This window comes from Pocillopora damicornis, chromosome 1, assembly GCF_964200805.1.
Source record: "Pocillopora damicornis chromosome 1, jaPocDami1.2, whole genome shotgun sequence".
Taxonomy (NCBI): Eukaryota; Metazoa; Cnidaria; class Anthozoa; order Scleractinia; family Pocilloporidae; genus Pocillopora; species Pocillopora damicornis.
In genome coordinates, this window is record NC_142670.1 from 3,366,627 (window position 1) to 3,382,087 (window position 15,461).

Genomic DNA, 15,461 nt, shown 5'->3' on the forward strand with positions numbered 1-15,461 from the left:
CAGCGAGTTTTTATTTTGGAAAAAAATACGAAAGTTCGAAATCGGCCAAAACGTACCTAATTTGCATCATTTCTATTGGGCTTTCAGAGCATTTTCACAACGCTCGTACAAGACAACGAAAAATTATCTTGGATTCATTTTTTCATAAGTTATTTTTCATCCCTTGGAGTAGCTTTGAAACTATATTTCATCTCCAATTGAACTTTCTTTCGTTTGTAACCACCCGCGTAAAGTACACTATATTTTCTATTCCGTTTGTACGCTGCATTTTGCTATATTTCACACGACCATAACATCGGGGGTATACAAATGTACATAAAATAAAAGAACTCTTTTCAACGAAAAATTCTTTGTGTTTATCATATAAAAATATTATTTTTGGCCTATGAAAAGCGAGCGCGCCAGATCAAAATATATAGCGTGCATTTTCACGGAGTTGGGCCATTTTTCTTGCTGTACTCCTACTGCAAATTGAACGCCATTGGGACAAAACTCGACGTGTTTGGTCTCTACTTCAGTTTTGATTCATTTAAATATATCAATTTTAACTTAAAAATCAACCTACCTTTATTTTTGAGTGAACAAACCACCGTTTTAGGTAACGTTTTTTAGTTGATTTCTCTCGAGTGCTAAATAAACAAATCGCTGTTTACAAAGATACCAGCTCTGTCGACGTGTTTTTAGCTGAAAAATCGATGGGAAAATCGTACCGTTTCTTTCTTCTGTCGTTTATTACTTTAAAGATTTGCTAAAATCAGGAAATTGGGCACTTATACAAAACCAAAGCATTCATTAGTCTACAATTTGATTGTTTATTATCATTATCGCACAGTTCACAATAAGGAAACTTTATCAGGAAAGGAGATTTTAAATTCACATGTCGCGTGCTTGTTGACGTACAAGTTCCCGAGTGTAACAATTTCGGCTTTTCCAGAACGTGGATGACGGGAAACTCTCCCCCCCTTATTTGATAGGAAATATCAATAGCCTCATAAAATTCATTAAACGCGCCATGTTTCCAGAAAATAATAATGGAAAATGGTTTTTCCACTTTCAAACAACAAGAAATTCCACGTGGAAATAGTATTTGTAGCGTGACTGCGTGACCTTTCATGAAAAGTAAAAATTGTTTTTCTTTTTTTTTTTTTTTTAAGAGGACACCTCCAGAAAGTTCTTCATCCTTCTATCATCTTATTTTCCTTTTTTTTTTTGACTGCAAATATCATCTGCATTTGCCATTATTTTTCGCTGATTGTCATGTCCGGGGGAATATAGACCACCCCCCCCCCCGGTTTTTCTTGATCCTTAGTTAATGTCTACCTCAAGTATCAGTCAATTTGATTGACGGCTTTTCAATCAACAGAGGCAAATAAACGACTGAGTTTTTAGACTTTTCGACCCATCCAAATATTTGACAACTTTGAAAAGTGAGATGCAAAGATCTTTATAATTTTTTTTTAGCTTAATAGCAGCTGTACCCTCTCCTGCAGTCTTCGTCTAAATTTGCAAGGTCACTCCTTATCTCCTGCCTTGTTAGAGGCGGTTGCCTTACTAGTTTCCTCTCCTGTCCAGCTCATGTCAAGGAGATAATTCTTTGCTTTCTGAGAAAAGGTGGCTGGTGTTTATGTTCTCCAAAGAGCTCATGCAAAGTCCATTTGGCTAGTTAGGGATGTTTCGTCAGAAGTTTACCTGAGGTCCGACCTTGAACGTAGCCACCCCCTTTAAAATGGCAAGCCGGTCTTCGTCCATTTTCTCTTGATCTTATCATAGGCGGATTTTTTTGTCAGCTTCACTGTGTTTGCCTTTGTTAGGATGCTTTTGGATGGCAGCCAATGACTGAAACGTCTTGATACATCCTTCCTCTTAGCAAGAATATCTCGCTTTCTTGTTCTGTCTGTGACGGATTGGATATGGTTCTCGCGATGGCCCGCGTTCAGGGATTTGTGCACGTTGCTGATAACCACCCACTTCTACGATTAGTTTGCTGAAGGTTTCTAATGTGATGAGCCAAGTGCGACCCTGAGGTGCTTCAAACTGTGCCAGTTGGTCTGCGCTATAAACTTGTCGCAGTTCTAAAGTCAGAGGAAGGATCGCCCACCTCTATTTATGTGAGCGTCTCTACAGTACCTGCGTATCCGTAGCAATCATATGATATACAATTGATTTCAGTCACAAATCATTAGTTAGGAAAACTGATGTTCAGATAAGCGCTCTTCTTGCCCTTCTTCCTTATTCATCGCTGACTCTAAGATAGCAATTACAGTACGCGTTCTATTAGGTTTACAGTCACCTTGCCATCAGGAAGACTCGCCACCAGCTTTGATTTCTTCTGCCATCTTCAGATTCACCTCTCTCTCAACTTTACGTCTCCGATTTTTATGACGAGGATACTGGCATTTACAAACCCGAAGGTCTGAATCTAATACCAAGTCGTTCACGATATTTGAGGCATATCGTGAAATCGCGGCCTTCGTAATCTCCAAATAAGCCAATACGCGCTAGAATAAGCTTCTTCTCGGACGAAACGCATGTTTGGGATACATTGACGTCTCTCAATTTTTTTTTTTATTTTTATGCTGTACACCCACGAGTTTAGAGGTGTGAGCTGTTGCCGTCCCTGGCCAGCGCGAGAATTGAGAACTTTTTAGACACTCGATTTCTTATACGGCATCACTGTGAAGACGTAATACAACTGATACACGTACACTACATAGGATTAACAATGTCTGTTGCGCTGTTGCGAGAGGGAGGAAAACATTACCGGTAGTGTAAATTCTTTAAGAGTTTCAGAGACTTTTCAGAGATGTCTATCTTCGGCTGTCATAAAAAAAATTGACCCTCTCTAAAATTTACTGAGAAAAATGAACTTACAAACTCCTTACAAACAATTTTTTTTTCCTCTGGCTGCCATAAAATAAGTCATAAATTGATCAGTGAATAAAATATTTTGAAAAAATATCGTTCGGAATTTGCCTTTTTTTGCGTGCAAATCAAGGGTAGACAAAGTTTATAAAACATATGACAAGAATTTCATGGGGTTCACCTCGATTATTTTCGTCGCCAGAGTCAAGACGCACCAAGCTAAGTGACATCGCCCTCCGGTAAAATAATTTTCCAAAGAATAAATGTGGCGAGCGTGGGGAAACGCACATTTTTTTTTCATTACTGTGATCAAAGCCCAATGATGTCCAAAATTGGTACTTTCGGTTTCAAACCATTGATTATGACAGGGTGAGCTTAACTTTTCTGTCGAGGTCGACGTGACTTCACATTGAAAGCGTTTTTGAAACAAACTAATGAGCATCACTGCACGAACTGAGAAAGTAAAAACTTGTATTTATCTCCCACGCATTTCGTATGACAATAGTAGACTTCATCAAGGAGTTTTACAAGTAGGGTAAATAAACTTGCTCATATACAAATAGTAAATAAGTTGTCTCTTTAGTGGATATAATTCGCCATGGCGCTTACGGTGTTATACATGCGTGACATTTTTCGGACGTTACATGTACGAGTACGTAATCTGTTTGAGGGTCACAGATTTAGTGTAAATATTTGACCCCTCGACGTCAAGTAATGTCTCTAGTTTACAGAGGTCTTAGAAAGCTTCATTACTTGGATTTGCATTCTGCGCGTAGAAGGCTACAAGTGAATTTCTCGGGTGTAATTGCTTTTGATTTCTCAACTGATGTTGTCGCAAACACAGCTTTTGGGAGTCACGAAACAAAAAAACTTATCGGGACCTAGTTTCATGTACTAATGGAAGTAAATGGCAAATAAAAACATATTCTCTTGAGAAATAAAGTTATAAATAACAGGGGTTCTTTGAAAAAAATAGTGATAGAAAAGGTTTCAGTTCTGGTCAATATTGACTTTACATAGCCTACTTCCAAATCTGAGGGAACGCGCCGAGGGAAAAAAAAACATGCATGTGTGATAATGCAAGAAGGAGATTAAAAATACAAATAAAGAAAAAGGAGAAAACATAGACACCCGTGTTGCAGGGCGCAGATATCTTTTGAGCCAGACCTACACACTTATGCCCGACACCACGCTAAGAAACTCGAAAGAGTGCTGTATATGAACTTGCTCGCACGTGCACGCATGAAAGGCCATGACAATCAGCGAAAATAATGGCAAATGCAGATGATATTTGCAGTAAAAAAACAGGCAAATAAGATGACAGAAGGATAAAGAACTTTCTGAAGGTGTCCTCTTAAAAAAAAAAAAAAAAAACGAAAAACAATTTTTACTTTTCATGAAAGGTCACGCAGTCACGCTACAAATACTATTTCTACGTGAAATTTCTTGATGGTGGAAAGTGGAAAAACCATTTTCCAGTCTTATTTTCTGGAAACATGGCGCAGTTAATGAATGTTATGGAGCTATTGATATTTCCTTTCAAATAAGGGGGGCAGAGTTTCCCGTCATCCGCGTTCTGGAAAAGCCGAAATTGTTACACTCGGGAACTTGTACGTCAACAAGCACGCGACATGTGAATTTAAAATCTCCTCTCCTGTTACAGTTTCCTTATTGTGAACTGTGCGATAATGATGATAAACAATCAAATTGTAGACTAATGAATGTTTTGGTTTTGTACAAGTGCCCAATTTCCTGATTTTAGAAAATCCTTAAAGTAATAAACGACAGAAGAAAGAAACGCTACGATTTACCCATCGATTTTTCAGCTAAAAACACGTCGACGCAGCTGGTATCTTTGTAAACAGCGATTTGTTTATTTAGCACTCGAGAAAAATCAACTCAAAAACTTTACCTAAAACGGTGGTTTGTTCACTTAACAATAAAGGTAGGTTAATTTTTAAGTTAAAATTGATATATTTAAATGAATCAAAACTGAAGTAGAGACCAAACACGTCGAGTTTTGTCCTAATAGCGTGCGATTTGCAGAAGGAGTACAGCAAGAAAAACAGCCTAACTCCATGAAAATGCACGCCATATATTTTGGTCTGGCGCGCTCGCTTTTCACGGGCCAGAATAATATTTTCACATGATAAACACAAAGAATTTCTCGTTGAAAAGAGTTCTTTTATTTTATGTACATTTGTATACCCTCGATGTTATGGTCGTGTGAAATATAGAAAAAGTCAGCGGGTGGGTTACAAACGAAAGAAAGTTCAGTTGGAGATGAAATATAGTTTCAAAGCTACTCCAAGGGATGAAAAACAACTTATGAGAAAATGAATCCAACATAATTTTTCGTTGTCTTGTGCGAGCGTTGTGAAAATGCACTAAAAGCCCAATAGAAATGATGCAAATTAGGTACGTTTTAGCTGATTTCGAACTTTCGTATTTTTTTCCAAAATAAAAACTCGCTGGAACTTTTGAATATTACTTTCGAAAACGATTCACCAAAAAGGTCTTTTGGAGAAAATAAAAAATAAGTTGACTTTTTGCTTCTGTCGCCGGATTCTCAATAATTACTGACAACTTCTCTTAAAGAATCGCTACAAAGCTTTGATATCTCGTCTATCCTCTTTTTAACGTAACGAGAGGATACAAAATAGGTTGGTGTACCTAGGTCTCTCTAGGTACCCCCTCCTCCCTTTTGAAATGAGGGGGGAAGCGGGGGTGTCGTCGTTACGAATATCCGGCGCGCGCCCTACGTAGAGTGGCGTTAATTTATAAATAGCGAGCTTGTAATCATGCGTTGGAAAGGATTATTTAACATTTCAGAATATTTTATGTCATGCACCTCTTTAGAATTCACGCCTATGGCAGTGGCTTCATTTTTAAAGAAACAAACAAACAAACAAAACGGGAAAAAACATAACAGAGCAACATAAACACTCACTCAAGAGGGTAGTTGGACTTCTCGGGCGTCTTAGAATCTCTCCCTGAGGAGATGGGGTTATGGGAGTGAGAGCGGATGGGAGGTAGTTAAGATAGATTCAAAACCCTTCCCCTCTCTTCCACCCTGTAAGGATTTTAGAGAACAGGGCTAATAAAAATTTGCAGCTCTGCTTGCGTTATACAGTGTTACTCTAAGCACTGATCAAAACTCAGTGAGATTCTTCCATTGGGAAAGTAGAAGATTGTTACACTGCTTTTTAATACAACGATTTCAATCCAAACTGATCAAAATTCACTGTGCCTCGTTATGCGAACAAATATACCAGATTACTTTACTAAAAGATATCATTCATCCACTCGTTTTCAATTATTTATTAATTGATCTGTTGATTTAATTCATTTATTAATTATAAATCTTAAAACTCGACTTTTACTTCTGCTATCACAAAAGAACGATCGTATTTGGTATTTTCACAAGCAGCTTAGTATTACCTTGTGTACTCAAAATGTGGGTCGTTATTAAATATTTGTCAACAGTGGTTTAAAGGGAATACAGTAAAATGTGTATTAGTGTTAAACAAGTGAGACTTGAATGTACGATACGATTTTAGACAATCGACTCTCATTTTCGTTCTTTTGAATCTAGTTATTTACGCTGATTATTATTCCAACTCATATTAAGATTACTATTTATCTGCCCACACATCACCGACATCACTGAGATTAACCCGTGAGCTTTTCCTTTTGGAGTTTTCGTTTTTTTAAAGATGGGAGAACATTATCACCAAAAGTCGTTTAAATTGGATCACTGAATATTGTATTGTGCTATTCTTTGAAGGACTGCAATTTTACTGCACACACTTCGCCGGCATCAATTGGATTAACTTGTGAGTTCTTCTTCGCAGAGTTTCCATGATCTGCAGCAGATGGGAAAATGATGTTCATCTTCCTTTTCAATCGCTCTCTAATCTGCAGATAAACAGGCGACCAAATATCAATTGCTAACCCACCAACTTTTTATTAGTGCCTAGAAAATTCACAATTCGCCCTATGTACATCCTCAGTTTGATATTCATCTTACCTGGCTGTTCCGCACACAATGAAGAACGAAAATCAAGATTCCCTAGAACAGATAATTGTATCGGTATTACACTTCTTATAATCCGGATCAGAAGGGTGATAAAGGTATGATCGTTTGATATGAAACCACAATAAAAGTGGCGAGAGAATGAATTTGAGCAAGTTTTAAACCAATAAAGATTGTCTGATGTTGGGTAAATTATTTTGAATAGGCGATATCGTCTGACCAATGTTAAAGAGTCTTTTTTTGGTAAAAGAATACTTTGAGCATTTAAGTATGTCAACAGATGAATAAAATTTATTTATTGACTGATTTTTATTGAAAGCTTACCTGAGTAGAGTTGAAAATGGTAAAAATGTAGGCGAAAGCTTTGTGTAATGATAACAAAAGTCCAAAAAGCCACGTGACACCAAGCACTGGGATCATCACCGCACATGTTTTAATGCCAAGTCTGAAAAACGACAACAATATATAATGAGCAACGACAAACCGTTTCTTTCGCTCAGGTGAATTAACTTTTTTCAAAAGTCGTATTGCCTCATCGTCGCAGACTAACTAGAGCGGAATCTAGACAAATAGTGCTAAACTAAATGCGACAAGAATGTGATCACATTACCAGAGGAGCCTTTCTAGAACTAGTTATTATTTACCTTTGCCCCCTGAATTTTAAAAAGTTTATCAATTATATAATAAATGTTAAATTTGAAAACTTCCCGTATTTGCTGTGTACGGTTGTTTTCCCCCGTGGGTTGCATTAATGTGCTCATCTCCTTTATCACTCGGACGAGTATCGAAATGTTGAGCTGAAAAAAAGCAAAGAATATAAAATGCATCACCGACAACAGAAAAGAATTCTCATTCGTCTCTTTGTGAGCGTTTGAAAAAAGAAAAGTCTGAATATTCATAAAAAAATTAAACCCTCTTTGTTCAGCTAGCCAACGCACTCCTGCGTCTCTATGATGGGCGGCAGAGAACCCTGTGCTGCGCAACGATATCACTTGGTTCATGCGCAGCCCAAGAGACGTTTATTAATGAAAATCTTTAATAATAGGTAGTCTTGGTATAGTAATAACAATAATTTTACCGACAATAGTAATAAAAATGATAATAATATTAATGAGGCGTCAATCAATCAGATACTCACAACTTCAATGAAAGCTACAAATGTGACGAAGATCCAGATCAAGTTGTTTGTTGAGGACAGCCAGCAGCTGGAGACGAGTATATAAAAAAAATTAATGTCCTGAGAATAACCTTCGCAGCACGACACAAATCAAACACAACAACACAATAAGACAAGACAACTGCCAGAGAAATGGGGTAATGACGGAAAACTAGAAAGAGATATTAACAGCAGCAATACGCCGTAAAATGCTGATTATTACAAATGGAAAGAGAGAGAGAGAGAGAGAGAGAGAGAGAGAGGAGAGGAAGAAGAGAGAACAGACTGCAGGTGTATTATTGACTGTTTCTCATACTATTTTTCACTGGTATAGCTTTTAATTCCATCTTTTCCAGCGGCGATGCTTATTGAAATGCTAACCATGATGACGGGTAAACCTAAACATAAGAAGAAGGAAGTTAGCGTTACTCGAGAAGTCATACGTCCAATTTTGAGGCGTTTCCGATTCAGCAGCTTACGATAATTACATCAAGTGAAATAAAAATACCCCATGATATGAAATGATACATATGCATCTTGGTGTTGATGTCATAAACTTTCACAACAAACAGGAAGAAATAAATTCCCTCCACCAGCATCCAACAGAAAGCTGCCATTAGGAAATACTGCAAGAAAGCTGCTGTTAGGACACAGAGAACCTGCGAGAGAGAAAAAAAGTTTTTGTAGGTTTTTCATATTATTTTCTAGAGGATCTTCTAAGCCTCTAAAAAGCAAATAGACCATGAATAGATAAATAAAACACTTACCATATTTTCTGTAGCGTTTATGCCGGCGAGAAAGATTATTTGTCCAGCTCCAAGGGACACAGAAAGACTCAGTCGTATTTGAGTCAGAGGTTGCCATACGTCTCTAGTGAAACAAGCAAGCAATAAAAAATACTAACAAACAAACAGAAAAAAAAAATGAAAGACGAGAGAGAAACAAAAACGAAACGAAGCAATATCTGACAAGGTATTCTATTAATTTTGTACTATACTAGTTAAGACATCTTACCAGCTTTCGCAGATAAATTTTATAAATCTCTATTACATTTTGATCATCTTTATTTGTTATTAATTTATTTTGTCGATATACTTTTTAATTAAATCGATATACTTTTCAAAGAACTTGTCTGTTCTAAGCCCTAAAGCCTTCAAGGTCATACAAAGACTTGGTTCTTTGATCGTATGGTTACAGTACTTACGTGAGGTAGGAATAAAGAATAATTGTCAAAAGAATCGCGAAGATGGAAATACTCAGTCCCACGTACGTGATGATTTCCAGAATAGTTTCGTCTTCCTTTAAGAGCTGTGAAGAAAGATGAAGAGATGACATTTTTTTATTTGATCCAACGAAATTTTATTACCAATGCTGAACGTAAGGCGAAAGTAAACTCGTTACCCCTGGGCTACCGTTGGAGTCAAGTAAGACAGCAAAATGAGTCGAATGATTGCAGCTACAAACTGTTTCTTCTGAGTTGCTTTCCGAAGTAACTAAGTAGCATCCTGTCTCTGAAAATTCGCCCGAACTGAAAATAATAAAATAATAAATAATAATGATGATCAAAAGAAAGATAAAAGAAAACTTATCAGGGCACCGATAAGTTTAATTTCTGTCTTACTTTCACCGAATTCATAACCTCTACACATCGTTGAGTGCTTTCGAATTTGGTTTTTATCGACATCTTCTCCCTGTCACTAATGGATTTGCCTTTGAGTGATCACTGTCAGCACTTTAAATCTGACGCAAATGGTATACTGATGATATTGATATTCAGGCTTGGTACAATTCCTATTTAGACTCGTCAAACATCAATACACCCTAACCTAAGTGAAAAAGCAAACAAGGAAACAAACAAGGCAAGAAACACAGAAACAAACAAACACGATAATGCAAACAAACAAATCAATGAACGTATAATTAAAGTAAATGGAAGGAATCTAAAAGCAATTGACGTATAGATATAGCTATGGAAACAGAAAAAAGAAAAACAGCAATTACAAAATCTTCCAAGAAAAAAATAACATTCAACAAATCAATGCTTTCATTTAAAGAACAAACAGATTGACCTTGAAAGGCCTTTTTAGAACTTAGGGAAAGTTTCGATGTCTCATCAAAGTCGAGTGAGAAATTATTGACAGCTAATAGTAAACCTAGAAAAACACCCATTTAAGTATAATAATCATTAAATTTTTTTCATAATTTAAGCATGAAGAATCAGCTATTCCTAGAATAGGATGAAAAATATATTCTATCTGTTACCTTTCACTTGAGCCACTCCAAAACATGCATTTCTTCGCTCCTTCACGAGTCTGTAATCGGAATATAAACATTAAAATCATATACTCGGAATAAATATCACAATGTAAAACAATTGATACTGATTTTGATCGTGTTCTTACCTTCAGATTTCTGAACCTTAAGATGACATTCTCTTTTAACTTTTCTGGTTTTGGATCTAAAGCCACGGCAGTTATCCAGGAGTCCAAATACCTTCGGAGGAAATATAAAATCAGTTTGAAACAGATTTATTTAAAGTGTAGTAATTATTTTAATGAAAACAGCAAGCTAGGAGCCTATTCAAACCGGTGTTACTTAAAGGCTAATTTATCAAACACGGAAAATATCATTGATTCACATGACTAATTATCTTTTAATAGGGTTTTGAAAAATTTACGACCTTGTAGGTTCAACTGATTAAGTTTCTTTTTTCGTGTATTTTCGATGGAAGGAGCATTTAGTTAAGAAACTGTAGGAGGTAACCTCACCTTGTGGCGCCCGTTATAGTTCTGAAGGGTTGATTTGTAATTAATACGTCATGGAGATCTTTGTACACGATCCCAACAACGACTGATTCTGAAAAAGTAAAAAAAAAAACTTGTATGTATTTGTAGATGTATTTCAAAACTGCAAAAACCTTGAAGAGGAATGAAGAATTGTGCTTTGTCATAGCACATCAAAGATTTAAAAACTGAAGTCAATACAAACCGTTGTTGGCAAAGTTTTTATAGGAAACCTCCAGGCTCGTTTGCAGTTCTTGTTTTCCAAGATAAAAGTCACTAGCATTTTTTCGGTAGGTTTTTTGTATAGCCAACACTAATGGACAAAAAAAATAAAGACGAAATCAAGAGTAACACATTTTCCAAGAGATATTTTCAGTGTTGGTCCGAAAGAAAGTCATAATCCTAATATGATAATTATACTTGTTTGAAAGCTACGTATTCCTTACATAATCTTCTAAAAAGTACAGTCCTCTATAGATCATCAAGACATCGGAAGGTTGAGGTTTTAACGCTTTTGAACATTCTAATCGCCGTTCATAATCACTGTGATTGATAAAAATAAATGATCAATGGGAGGGATTAACCGGCTTGATCTGGCTACAGCACTGATCAGGAGGTCCCTTGAAAAAAAGTTAAATCATCAAATCAGCCATTATGTCATCGGTCATTGTTTCAGTCGATTAACAAGTAATGGATTACTTCAAATCGGTAGAAATGGTCATACACTGACTCACCCAGTTTTCGGCTGTTTATCTCCACTGAAGAATTCGCTTCAATCATTTGGTGTTTGCCATAATCAAGTGCGAACACCTCCAAAGCGACTGCCACTTTAAAGACGGAATTTCTTATTATTTCGATTTCTTCTTTGGTAAAAGGTTTTTTGAGGTTTTGGGTGCTGGTGATGAAGTCTTCAAAAATCCCTATAGCTTCCTGAATAACATAACATATTTCTGTTAAAGTAAAATGCTAAAAGTTGGGATCCGTGAGACTCAAACAAGATATCTGAGTTTCCCATGAGTATCGAGCGGCAGAACTCCTGATTGCGGTCGAACATTTTAACAAAACAGTTGGGGGGAAAGTAATGCATTAATTATACAAGCAAGGCCTATATTTCGTCTACTTCCAGTTAGGTTACATAAAAAATTGGTAAAGAAAAGAATAAAAGCCAAAAATGGATAAAAGAACAAAAATCCTGCAAGATAGCCAAATGGTGTGTAGGATGTGCGCAAGTTAAGGAATCAATTATTTCACTCATGTCAGTTCATGTCTTAGTAATGATAATAATAAGGATAGTGATAATTATAATGCTATAGTAATTGTAATAATGATATTGAGAACGATGGCGATAATGATACAGTCTTGATTGCTCTTCTTTGAATGAACTAGAAGTTTTCTTCAAGCTTAGAAACTGCTGCATTGTATCGGTCAGTCTCTCTAACCATTGCGCACTTCATACAGACTAAGTGGATTAATCACAAAAGATAAGCAAGAAGTAAGTTCATACCATCAAGGACAAGATTCTACTGATTACTCCTCCTTTTAGTTTGGAAACAGAATCGTTTGCCTGCGATAAAGAAAGACAATAAATTTGGCGAACAATAACGTTGTAAATAAAAAGCTTGAGAGAAATACTTTGCTTACCAGATTTTTAATAACTTCCAAAGTCGATGACATGGGTGTCCGTAGAGAAGGAGATGATGATGATCCTGCTGCCGATGTTTCCAATGGTGATGACAATAATGATGAAGATACTGATGCCCTCGCTGGTAACACTGCCGCTGATGGTGAGTGTGACGAAGGTGATGGTAACGGTAAGATTAATGTCAAAGGTGACTGCGACATTGATTGCAACCGAGCTGAATGTTGAAGAATATTTAATTGTTAAATTAAAATTGACGCTACGGTAAGGTGCGACGAATTTTCAAGGAAAATATTTTATATTTCTTTTTTAGAATCTCAAACACTTTTTCGTAAAACAAAAAAGGAAGTTTTAAGTATTCAAAGTATTTTTGTACTCACTGTAAGCTTCTATTCCATGTCCTGTTGAAATTTTAGTTGCAAATACTCGAATTGTTGAAACCCCAATAGATGAAACGATATTCGACGTGTATGAATCTGAAGTGATGGAGTGACCGTCACACATCTGTGTACAATCGTTAGCATTAAAATGCGTATTGCACACCTGTACTTCACCTATGCAACTTTGTGTTTTACATCTTGTCCCGCAGCAGGTCAGGCTACATACTTTGGCATTGCAGATTTGTTCACAATTCTGACTGTTACATTCTAGATTCATTTCACATACATTTCCTTTACCTTGGCACCTCTGTCTTGTACAATTTTTCCCTCTGCAGTTCAGATTACATTCGTCAGCGTTGCAGGTTTGGTCACAATCGTTACCTTCACATTCTAGATTCATTTCACATACAGTTCCTTTACCTTGGCACCTCTGTGTTTTACAATTTTTCCCTCTGCAGTTCAGATTACATTCGTCAGCGCTGCAGGTTTGGTCACAATCGTTACCTTCACATTCCAGATTCATTTCACAGAACTCTACTCCATTACTGCACGTCTGTTTACACCCTCTTCCCTTGCATTTCATATAACAACAATATTTACTACAATTCGCGAGCGAATTGCAATGATCGCCTCTATTTTCACTTTTCGATTTACATTTGTTCGAATCGCAATCTCCACTGCCCAGGGTAAAACCTGAAACAACAAAAACAAGAACAAAACCAAAAGTATAAGAATGTTGAATTTGAAAATAATGATGAAGATAGTTATGAAAAATACAAAGGTATCGCAGGACCTTCGTTGTGTAAATAATTATACCACTGTTGCATAAGACTGCTGAGTATAATTTTCATGGAAACTACCATTACAGCAGAGTGATTGCATACATCATCTCGTTGAAACCAAGTCTTCAACTACCGCGAAGTTGACAGAGGTTTCGAATATACAAGTTAATAAAAAGTGATATCTTTAAAAAACTAACATCCTTTTATGTAAATTCCTATATAGGTGAGATATTTCTCAGTATTTTATCTTATTTTGTATCATTAACACCGTTTATTTATATTTATTTGTCCACGTTTTTGTTTGTTTACGTAATTTTTGTTTATATCATTATTACTTTTTCCAAAGATAGGCGGCCTTTGTAAGATTAAAGAGTGAGGCTTCTTTCCAAAACTACGTTTTGCAGCTTAGAAAATTGAGAAATTGAGAAATACATAAAGGCATCCCTGGGTTTAAAGAACGTTTCTGCATAACGATGTTGGCTTCTCAGACATTGTTTACATATCAATGGTAAATTAAACACCTAGGAAAAAAACTGACCCATATGAAAATTGCCAAGAAGAAAACATTGTATTGTTAACCTGCAAAGCTCAGTAGTTTGTGAAAGGTGAGAGACGACCTAAATTTCAACTGTCTATGTAGTCATTACAGAATTTGCATAAAATATCCCATCGCTGGTTGCATGTTTGCGCAAAAGCTTCACTTTTTCGTAATAGACGCCTGAGTTAGAACAGGCTTTAAGCCTGTATCTCAATAATACAAGGGTAAAATGGCTCCATGAAATTCATCCCCTAAAATATTTCGTCTTGGCTTCCAGAGAAAGAGCCTGTGTGACCACCACTGTGCTACTAAGGATCGTCTAATCCTAAACTAATCTAAGTTTTAGCGGCATTTGGAGACTTTTTAAAGGGCAGCCATCAGATGGACTCCTCGGAGTACGCTTAGGATGCATTCTAAACGAAATTAATTTTTTCTATATGAAATCAATCTTTTAAAAGAAGCTTTGGTACCCACTCAACATAGTTATTGATAACAGGAGCGTTCCCCACATCTGGCAGCTTTTCGTCATCATTATTTTTTCCGTTGGGTGAGTTTAGTTCCTGTAAGCTGAACCAAATGCAACCTTCTTGAAAATTTTCAGTGGCTGTAGATCGGTCCGAAATATCCTTTGCCAATATAAATTCAAGGTTTGTGATAATTTTCCTTTTAGCAAAAACCAGCCGTTTATTCAGCGCTGACATACATCACGGTAAACTGATTGTCATGCAAATTATTTTCCTCGGGTATTTCTGCCGAAATTTAGTAGCGGTAAGCCTTCTTACTTAAGTAAAAAAATATGACAAAAATGAAACTAACTTTTCAAGCAAATGACTCATTCGAATTTTAAAGCTTTTTCAATAGTTTAGCATGGGATACACAATACTTGGCGAAAAAAGGTGCATTTTTGAATAATATAGCCTTGGGCTAAAGATGTCAACTTGTGATGACGGGTTTTATTCACTTTAATGATACTATCAATTACTGACAGGTGCCACTCTAACGCCTCTACGTCGAAATAGGTTTTGTTAAGAACGCTAGGAGTTGCTTCGAAACAATTGCGTTTCCACTTGTAAAATGTCTATCATAAATAGATATAATATAGACATGTTTTGTTCGCGTTTTCTAACGGTATTCGCTAAATAGTGCGGAGCGGTAGATCTCACCTGCACGTGCCACGCACTAGAAGATGTTATTGACAAAATATGTGACGTTTTACGTTTCTTGGAACAATAAATGGAGATAATAGTTCACCAAAGCTTAATTAGTTGTTTGACTTCAGAAACTT

At 36.4% G+C, this 15,461-nt stretch overlaps 1 protein-coding gene across 1 annotated transcript; it reads right to left on the reverse strand.

Moving 5' to 3' along the window:
* Positions 1–6,484: 6,484 nt before the first annotated feature.
* On the reverse strand, positions 6,485–14,180 carry LOC149051357 (adhesion G protein-coupled receptor E3-like). The gene is made up of 19 exons (XM_089214145.1): positions 14,177–14,180; positions 12,857–13,687; positions 12,479–12,693; positions 12,342–12,401; positions 11,572–11,767; positions 11,043–11,150; positions 10,823–10,910; positions 10,457–10,547; positions 10,317–10,366; positions 9,456–9,582; positions 9,259–9,362; positions 8,822–8,924; positions 8,563–8,713; positions 8,371–8,452; positions 8,037–8,103; positions 7,611–7,695; positions 7,223–7,347; positions 6,893–6,934; positions 6,485–6,780 (listed from the first exon to the last, which is right to left on the reverse strand). The coding sequence occupies exons 1-19, from the start codon at positions 14,178–14,180 to the stop codon at positions 6,637–6,639; spliced, it is 2,673 nt and encodes an 890-aa protein (XP_089070271.1). The 3' UTR covers positions 6,485–6,636.
* Between the last annotated feature and the right edge of the window lie 1,281 nt (positions 14,181–15,461).

What these genes read in the sequence shown, in the direction of transcription:
- LOC149051357 (XM_089214145.1), bottom strand. An exon ending in GATAAACAGCCGAAAACTGG is followed by an intron (nt 11,151 to 11,571) that starts GTGAGTCAGTGT and finishes TTTGTCCATTAG; the next exon opens with TGTTGGCTATACAAAAAACC. An exon ending in ATTCTTTATTCCTACCTCAC is followed by an intron (nt 8,925 to 9,258) that starts GTAAGTACTGTA and finishes TTGTTTCACTAG; the next exon opens with AGACGTATGGCAACCTCTGA.